General features: G+C 40.1%; 1 protein-coding gene across 1 annotated transcript in view; it reads right to left on the bottom strand.

Moving 5' to 3' along the window:
• Positions 1–10313, bottom strand: part of LOC109920177 (voltage-dependent L-type calcium channel subunit alpha-1C-like) — a 656132-nt gene that overhangs the window by 254183 nt on the left and 391636 nt on the right. Inside the window, exons 18-19 of the mRNA XM_048607862.1 lie at positions 3192–3261; positions 1061–1193 (exon numbers count right to left, since the gene is read on the bottom strand). Coding sequence (XP_048463819.1) covers positions 1061–1193; positions 3192–3261 — 203 coding nt within the window. The remainder of the gene's footprint in view (positions 1–1060; positions 1194–3191; positions 3262–10313) is intronic.

The following is a 10313-nucleotide window of genomic DNA, read 5'->3' as shown; positions in this document are numbered from 1 at the left end:
GTTTTTTCCTTCACAGATACTGCCTGACCTGCTGAGCTTTTTCAGCAACTTTGTTTTTGTGCCAGGATGCTGCCAGGAATGGAGGGTTTGATTCATAAGGAGAGGCTGGGTAGGCTGGGATTATTTTCACTGGAGCACAGGAGGTTGAGAGGTGACCTTATAGAGGTCACCTTATATGAGGAGATGAGTGGTATAGATAAGGTGAATGGCAGGTGTCTTTTCCCTAGGATGGCGTATTTCAAGACTAGGGCATATCTTTAACGTGAGAGGAGAAAGATTTAAAAAAGACATGGGGGCAATTTTTTTTACACAGACAGCGGTTCATGTGTGGAATGAACTTCCAGAGGAAGTGGTTGATGTGGGTACAGTTACAACATTTAAAATACATTTAGATAAGTACATGAATAAGAAATGTTTGGAGAGATATAGGGCAAGTACAGGCAGGTGGAACTAATTTAGTTTGGCTCCCATGGGGCCCAAAGTGGGACAGGACATACCCAGGGATAGTGATGGTGTTGTCTGGGACAGTATGCATTAGAGATGATAACAGGGGTGTGGCTACATCAGTCTGTTGCTTGACTAGTTGGTGAAACTCTTGAATTTTAACACGAGTCCCGAGATGTGAGTAGGGAGGATTTCTCATGGTCGATAGGGCTGAGTTGCTTTGTCAATTCCAGTATCTAGGTCGATGCCAGATGGTCCATTCAGTTTCATTCCTTAATTGTTATTTTGTAGCAGGTTGATACATTGAATGGGTTGCTAAAGTGATTTCAGAGGGCAGTTAAGAGTCAATCCCATGGCTTTGGATCTGGAGTCACATACAGGCGAGACCTTCCTTTGAGATTTGCAAAACCAGATGTGTTCTTACAGCAATCGACAATGGTATCATGGTCAGCATTAGACCATGATTTTCAGATTATTACAGATTTTAAAATCCACCAAATTCTGCAATGGTGTGTTTCAAACACAGATTACCAGGACATTACATGGATCACTAGCTTAGCAACAGTGATGCATTATATTGAAGATTTATAAAGAACAATCACTATGAAGGAAATACCTGTTTGTAGTACTGAAGATGAAGAATGCGCTGGCATCGGGCATGGGAACAGCCTTCTCTTTTATATGCAGTTCAGAGAGTGGCCGAGGACGTGGTCCTACAGGCATTTCTGGCTCATCATCATCTTCATCTCCTGAAGCAAGAAATTTTAGGCTAGTTATTGCACTGTGGAATGGACAGCATTTCCCAGTCAATATGTTTTTAGCCTTAGTTGTAAATTTTCCTGTTATGCCTTTGTTGGCTACACGAATGGCATAAATCCAGCAGAAAACATTTTAAAGTACAATCAATTTAAAAATGTTTTACTGGTTTTGGTAATTTGCATTTTATTTATGTGCAAGTGCTTGGCAGCTCAAACAAAATTACAAGATATTTTGTTTTTCAATCATATTTGCATAGTAACTTCTCCATAATACATTCAACCTTTGGTTATGTGGAGCATAAGATAGAATGGTCCTCTACATTTTCTTCTATTTACCATAATTGATCCTGTTATCTGCAAAACACCTTCTAACTTAACGTCACACATCTAAGTTTGTGTGCCTCCTCTTTTTAATCTATATTTGGATCAAGAATTTTCTTCATATTTCTCAAATGATACAGGCCTAGTAATTCCTTGTATTATTGTTCTTTCAAAAAATTCATGTCATTTGATGTATGGTCCAACACAATCATTTTATTGACTGTAGTTTTTGTCTGAAAACCTACATATTTTGCTGATTAAGGTTACAGGCGAGGACTTTTTTTTAAGTAACAGTCCTTTTAAGTAATGGCTGTATTAATAAGTTTAGCTCAAAGATTCAAGGTGCCCTGAACTACTAGTTCTGAAGAAGGGTAACAAGATCTGAAATGTTTTAAAATCACAGAATCCCTACAGTGTGGAAACAGGCCCTTGAGCCCAAGAAGTCCACACTGACCCTCACAGTATCCCACCCAGACCTATCCCCCTAATCTGCACATCCCTGAACACTATGGGTAATTTAGCATGGCCAATCCATCTAACCTGCACATCTTTGGACTGTGGGAGGAATCCGGAGCACCTGGAGAAAACCCACACAGACACGGGGAGAATGTGCAAACTCCACACAGACAGTCGCCTGAGGGTGGAATCGAACCTGGGTCCCTGGCGCTGTGAGACAGCAATGCTAACCACTGAACCACTGTGCTGCCCCTCTCCACAGATGCTGCCAGACCTGCTGAGTTTCTCCAGGAATTTCTGATTTTGTTTGTTTCAGATCACCAGTGTCCATAGTTCTTTGTTTCATTTTAGAGCTGAACGAGCTGAACTGCTTTCCTGCCTAGTCTTTAAATTACTTGCTCTGTCAAAGTACAAAACAAATTCAAAAGCTAACATCTATTATGATGCATTCAATGCACTCTGACCATTATTTCTATCGATCTGAGACAATAATTGATATTTTTAGTCCTCCAGCACTGTAATTTAAAAATGGCTTTTGACAACACTTTTTACAAAATTTCTTGGCTCCTGTATCTCCCATATTTCGCACAATATATCATGTTCCTTGATTGGGAGGCCAGACTGATTTAGTTTATAAGCATATCCCTGGATGTAAGCCTCCTTCATTCAAATTTAACCTAAGCTGCAGGCAAGGTTCAGAATGCCCTCATATTCCAGATTTCAGACTTCTCTCCCTTTCAGAATCATCTCCATCACAACACACAACTTATCTGTGCTTCACTAAACCTTAAACAGTAAATCAACTGAGACACTTCTTGTACATTCGTTTGTAACTAATTCCAAATACCCAGAAATAGACCATCTGCTTGATCTTTTGGGTATTTATTTTCTTGATTTCTGATCCTCAGTAATTGCAATTCATTGTAAAGAGAGAGGAGGGCAAAAGGCACCAGGCAAGTTCAAATGGGAGAATCCTCTTTTGATGAAGAATACATTGAACAAAGCCATATTTTTCATAGAACTATACAGTACAGAAGAGGCCCTTCTCATTTTGTACAATTTTTTTTGTTCAATTAAAGGTGCATTTACATTGCATAGGAAAACACAGTCTTCATTTGTTGGATTATTTTGTTTTGAACCGAAATATCATTAAAAGACAAGTGAATTCTAAAAGAATTCGAAGGTTTCACAACAAAATCCTAGAAGTATTACCTGGAAATTCATTGGTACGATAAGGATTCTTCTCTTCATTGTCCTTAACTTGATAGTCTTCCAATTCAATCTATGACACATGAAGAGAGATTATTGGTGATTTTTGAAAATAAAGTAATATTCAATGTTACTACCTTTGAAAAATTATCACAAATGATCAATGATTTCAAAGGAAACTGCATGGAGAGTAATTTAATGGCACATCACTGAAATATTCTATAGCAGAAATTTTCTTTTATTCATTCAATGGATGAGGGTGTTGCTGGCTATGGCAGCATTTATTGCCCATCCCTAATTGCCAGAGGGCAGTTCAGAGTCAACCACATTGCTGTGGGTCTGGAATCACATGTAGGCCAGACCAGTTTCCCTTCCCTGAAGGACATTAGTGAACCAGATGGGTTTTTCCTGACAATCGACAATGGATTCAGGGTCACCATTAGACTGTTAATTCCAGATATTTATTGAATTCAAATTCCACCATCTGCCATTGCGGGATTCAAACCCGGGTCCCCAGAACATTATCTAGGTCTCTGGATTAACAGTCCAGCGATAATTCCATTAGGCCATCGCCTATGAGAAATAAGAGATGAAATGTAATTTTTCCAGTTCTGATTTGTCTTGTGTTTTTTTAACCCAGAAATCTGTTATCCTGTTTATGAAAGTAAAGTTCACCAAGAATTACACAAACATGCATAATTACATTTTACTGTCCTTAATCAGTCCTGAACCATGAGCTGGTAGAAGTCATCTTCCAAATAATAAATCAGTGATTTAATTTGTGATTACACTGCTAAGCTTGCAAATAAACCTGTTTGTTTTCTTTACCCATATAATCACTTTGGGGTGTTTTACTTTGTTAACCTTGCTATGTAAATTCAAATCACCACTGTAAACATAACTTTTATACTAATGGACAGGAAAACCCCTGATGCACAATAAACCCTAAGATCTCAGATGGAAGTTAGGCAATGAAGTGTGCTCCTGTTCATACAGGGGAGAGAACAATGTATGGGCCAAGCTTGAAATGTATTCAAGACCAAATAACAATGCCGAGAGGCGCTGGCTACATGTTCACTTAAGTTAGGTCTGCACTAAAATAAGGGTGCAGAACATATATGACATTATAATTAGCATTTTATTTTACAGTATTAAACAAAACTTTTCATTCTCAATGCGGCTGCAACTGCATGTATGTGGAAGTACAAACTTTACTGGGTTCAACATGAAATCCTGGTGAAGGCATCAGCAGTGACGAGTGTGCCCAGCAGCACACACTCATGGCCGCGGCATCAGAGGTGAGTTTGATTTCCGAGCAGCTTCTGCATTGTCAAGGCGCCCCTAGCGCCAACTCATGGCAGCTGCAACGGAGGTGAATTTGGGTCCCTAGTGGCACCTGCATCTGGCCCAGATTCATGGAGGCGGCAGCAGTGAGTTTGGATCCAGTATGAAATCAAATGGCACCAGCAGCAGCTGCTTGGCAAAGTGGGCCCGAAGTGGACTCCTGACAGCAGCAGAGTTGAGTTTGGGTTGGTGTGGTACCCAGCGGCATCAGTTTCTTCTGCCTTGGCGAGCTCTGTCAAGGAGCGTGGCATCGGTGGAGGTAAGATGGCATCGAAGAGTGGCGACTTTTGTTAGTAGTGATAGCACGGCAAAGGGGACTTGTGCCTGGCCACCAGGACCATGCCCATGACAAATCACATAACAAGAATGACTGTAGAGCTGAACACTTTTTCTTTATTTCTTAATTTTTCTGTCTTTATATTCTATGTTTTAGTTTATTTTTCTGTATTTTAAGATGGTGCCAGAGAATGGCAACACTATATAACACTTTTCCCTGTATTTTGTAACAAAATACACATGACAATAAAAAAATCAAATTAACGTCACTCAATGAGTTTTACAGAATTTGAACATTACAATCTATCACTTTCAGATTCAATTTGAATCCATGTTGCAGTTTTTAACATGTTGCAGTGCTGGTATAAAACAAAGAAATGAATGTGGAAGCTCTTTTGTTTCTCCTGCAGGGTTGGGAAATGGACATAAATCCTGTTTCCAGGTCCAAATCCTGCAAAAGTCTCATCTCTGACTTGCTCTTGCAGCTATAGCATTTATATGGCTGGCCCAGTTCAGTTTTTGGTCAATGATAAGACCCACAATATTGATAGTGGGGTGGGGAATTCAGCTAATGGTAATGTCAGTTAATATCAAGGAGTGATGCCTAGCAAATCTTGTTGGATATGGCCATTGCTTGGCGCTTGTGCTGTGCAAATGTGGCTTACCACTTGTCAGCCCAAACCTGGCTATCATTCATGTTTTGCTGCATTTTGGGCATGGACTTCTCTGAGGAATCACAAATCGTGCTGAACATTGTACAGTCATCAGTGACCACCACTTCTGACCATATGACTGAGAGAAGATTGTTGATGAAGCAGCTGAAGATGGTTGGGTCTAAGACACAACCCTGAGAAAATTCTGAAGAAATGTCCTGGAGCTGAGATGATTGACCTCCAACAATGACAATCACCTTCCTTTTGCTACAGATGGCTCCAACCAGCTAAATTTCAATTTTCAAATGTGTGATCAACTTCAACAAAATAGCCAATACAGGAATTTAGTTGCAAATGCTAACAGCAATACATCGATGGAATTATTGCCCTGCATTACTTACTGTATCTCTAGATAACTTTTTACTGAGACCTTTAGAACAGAAATTGATGCAAAATGTAATCCAGACACAGATTCAATCTACTGGACACAACGATCCCAAATTGAGAGTACAGCTACTGAGAGAGGAGAAACTGACTTTCAGGAAAGCAATTAACTCATGTAGAAATGCTGGGGTTGTAAATTAGCAGCTAGAGCATATACATGGCAGGAAAAACTAAGCCTCACATTATGTCGATAGATACTCTAGTTCCAAAGTGCAGGAACAATCATGGATAAAAACAGAATGAAAATGCGGCAGGAGACATCACACAAAAAGAAGGCATGTCCAGCATGGGGAAACGAGTGTTCTCACTGAAAAGAGCCGAATCATTTTTCACACAAGGGAATGACAAGAAGAAATTGTTCAAAACAAGTATTCAAGGTCACTGTAGCGATATCACCTGACTCTTATGAATCGCTCTACACATAACAATTTGGTTCAGTCAACTTGAAAGGTGGTAAATAGTTTGTGATTGTTGAAATGGAGATTGCAGACGTAGCGTATCAAGTCAACATGCAGTTTCAGATAGACACCAAAGTGCCAGTCAGTATCATGAACTTCACAGACCTGTGCAAAGTGAGCCAACATGGTGAGCAAAAGATTAAACCAGTGATAGTAAGATTGTGTCTATATTATTGCACCATACTTGTCTCAAGAGGACAGAATACTTTGTCAGCCCAAAGCAGTTGCAAGAATAAAGATCTGGAATTCCAGATCATAGATGGTAAGCAAAAACCACTCAGCTGGAGCAGTTCTAAAACTTGGACTGGTAGCCTTCAATCTAACAAAAGAGATATAAAATGTAAAACTGAAAGGACACAGACTTGATTGAGTTTTTTGAGGATGTAACCGAAAGGATTGATGAGGGTAGAATGGTAGATGCTGTTAACTTGGACTTCAGTAAAGCCATTGATAAGGTTCCCCATGGTAGACTAATTAGTAAAGCTAGATCATATGGAATTCAGGGTGAGCTTGCCAATTGCATACAAAATTAGCTTTAAGGTAAAAGACAGGGGACGGTGGTGGAGGGTTGTTTTTCAGACTGGAGGCCTGTAGCCAGCGGTGTTCCACAGGGATCGGTACTGGGTCAGATTTTATTTGTCATTTATTTAAATGACCTGGATGAGAATATAGGAAGCATGGTTCGTAAGTTTGTGGATGACAGCAAAATTGGTGGCACAGTGGACAATGAATAAGGTTATCTAAGATTACAAAGAGATCTTGATTAATTGGGTCAATGGGCTGAAGAGCAGCAGATGGAATTTAATTTCGATAAATGTGAGATATTGCATTTTGGTAAAACAAACAAGGGAAGGACTTATACAATTAATGGTAGGACCCGGATAGTGCTGTAGAACAGAGACAGCTAGGGGTTCAGGTACATAATTCTTTTGAAAAAATTCACATCACAGGTACACAGGGTGGTCAAGAAGACAGCAGGTCAGGCAGCATCAGAGGAGCAGGAAAGTTGACATTTTGGTTTTATACCCTTCAAAGGGTGTAAAACCAAAACGTCAACTTTCCTGCTCCTCTGGTGCTGCCTGATCTGTTGTGTTCCTCTAGTGCCACACTGTATTGACTCTGACTCCAGCACCTGCAGTTCTTGCTATTTCCAAGTGGTTAAGAAGAAGTTTAGCATGCTTGCCTTCATTGCTCAGACCATTGAGTGCAAGAGTTGGGACATCATGTTGAGGTTGTACACGATATTGGTGAGGCCTTTTCTGGAGTACTGTGTGCAGTTTTGCTTACCCCGTTATAAGGAACGATACTATTAAACTGGAGAGGACTCAGAAAAGATTTACCAGGATGTTGTCAGGAACGGAGGGTTCGAGTTATAAAAATAGGCTGGATAGGGTGTGACTTTTTTCACTGGAGCATCGGAGGTTGAGAGGTGGCCTTATAGTGATTTATAAAATGAGAGGGCATACTTTCAAGGTGAGATGAGAAAGATTTAAAAAAGATACAAGGGGCAAGTTTTTATTACACAGTAAGTGGTCATTATGTAGAATGAACTGCCAGAGGAGATGGTGGATGCAGGTACAGTTACAACATTTAAAGTCGTTCAGATAAATACACGAATAGGAAGTGTTTGGATGAATATGGGTCAAACGCAGGCAAGTTGGGCTAGTTTAGATTGGGTACATTATTGGCATGGAGTAGTTGGATTGAAGGGTCTGTTTCCATGCTGTATGACACTATGACTCTTTGACTGTGGGTGCTGGAAATCAGAAGCAAAAAAAAAAGCAAAATTTGCTGGAAAAACTCAGCAGGACTGGCAACATCTGTGGAGAGAAATCATAGTTAACTTTTCAGGTTCAGTGAGACCCTTCTTCATGTGTTGCAGCATGCTGATAAGAGATAAGAATGTAAAACCAATTTAGCCAAGGACAGTTCCAGCTGTTCTCAAGGCTAGCCTGAAAGCCAAGATTAAAGAGTTGGAAAAGAAGGGATAATCAAGAAAATGACAACTCTCACAGCATGCTAGCAATGAAACAATCTTTAAAGTTGAAACTATGCATTGACCTGAAGAATCTAAAAATGGCTGTGGAAATATCTCACTATTCATGCTAACCAAGGAAATAAATTTGCCGCAGATTGCAAAAGCAAGCATTTTCCCTGTGCTGGATTTGGAGGTTGGTTACTGACAAGTGAAGCTTGATGAAATCAGCAGCTGGATATTCTTCAGGTGACACTGGAGGTTGCACAGAGCTCCAGAGGAGTATCGATACAGCCAACATAAGATGGCTAGTGAACTTCCTCATGTGAAAGCTGTAGTGGATGATCTGCTAGTTTATGAATGTGAAGACAGAATGGAAGAAGTCGTTGCCAATCAAGAACAAAATCTAGTGCAACTCCCTGACAGAGATCATGAAATGGACATTAAGTTATAGAGGCACAGAGTCACAGAGTTGTACAGCATGGAAACAGACCCTTCCGTCCAACACATCCACACCGACCAAATATCGGATCTGAATGTCCTTTGTCAAGAAGAAAATTGTAATTAAAGATGCTCAAAGTCATGTACATAGACCAAATACTAACAGCAAAAGGACATCACCTAGATCCCAAAAAAAAAGTTACAGTTGTAGCAGCAATACAGAAACCAACGGATGTAAAAACAGTTTAATGGTTGGTTCAATTTATAAATTATTTAGCAAAACTTTATCCAATTTGTCATCAGAGTTTGAACATTTATACCAAACTGATGGCCAAGGACATTCAGTGACATTGGGTATGGGACAAAAAGCAGCATTCTTTAAAATGAAGTAATTAGTGATGGCAACACCAGTGCTGAAATACTATGATGTAAATGATTAAGACACCCTGCAATGTGACACTGGCAAGATAGGTCTTCGTGCAACCCTAATGCAGTAGGGAAAACAGTTACACTTGCAGCAAAGTGTCAACACAAAGAGAACAACACTATGCTCAGATTGAGAAAGAGAGCCTGGCCAATGTCTTTGCTTGTTAATATTTTCATCAATACCTACTGGAAAAGAAAATGTGACAGTTGAATAAAACTATAAGCATTTTCCTCAAGCTGTTGCTACCTGTTCCAAGGTGTTCTCAAAGAAAGTTACTATGATTACAGAGAGATATTATCTGAATGTTATGTACATGTAAAAGAAGCAAATGTACATCAAAGACATACTGTTAAGATCAGCAGTCCTGATGAACAAAGTAGAGGATGCTATAACAAAAGGTAAGATCTTCCAAAGGCAATATGAAGTTGCAGCTTTACATGCTCTGGAAGTCATCAACTGAGCAGAAATAATGCAAGCGGCACAGTGGCACAGTGGTTAGCACTGCTGCCTCACAGCACCAGGGACCTGGGTTTGATTCCACCCACGAGCAACTGTCTGTATGGAGTTTGCACATTCTCCCCGTGTCTACGTGGGTTTCCTCCGGGTGCTCCAGTTTCCTCCCACAGTCCAAAGATGTGCAGACTAGGTGGATTGGCCATGCTAATTTGCCCATAGTGTTCAGGGGTGTGTACATAGGCCTGGGTTGGATGCTCTGAGGTTCCGTGTGGACTTGTTGGGCCGAAGGGCCTGTTTCCACGCTGTAGGGATTCTATGATTCTAAGTGTCTTGCTCAAATTAAGCAAAATTACCCAATAAGATAAAATTCTTCTGAGGAAGGGTCGACGGACCAGAAACATTAACTCTGTTTTTTCCTTCACAGATGCTGCCAGACCTGCTGAGCTTTTCCAGCAATTTTGTTTTTGTTCCTGATTTACAGCATCCGCAGTTCTTTTGGTTTTCATAAGATACAATTCTTCACGTTTTACAAGAAATGGTGATGAAAGGATGACCCAAAAATATTAAGGACACATCTATCCCCATAAAACAGTATTGACCATCCACAGTTGAACTGACAGTCCAAATGTCATATTGTAAAAAGGAAATAAG

The sequence above is a fragment of the Rhincodon typus genome, chromosome 18, assembly GCF_021869965.1.
Source record: "Rhincodon typus isolate 14 chromosome 18, sRhiTyp1.1, whole genome shotgun sequence".
Taxonomy (NCBI): Eukaryota; Metazoa; Chordata; class Chondrichthyes; order Orectolobiformes; family Rhincodontidae; genus Rhincodon; species Rhincodon typus.
The sequence above is the reverse complement of the archived record's forward strand: the minus strand, read 5'-3'. Positions and strand labels throughout refer to the sequence as shown.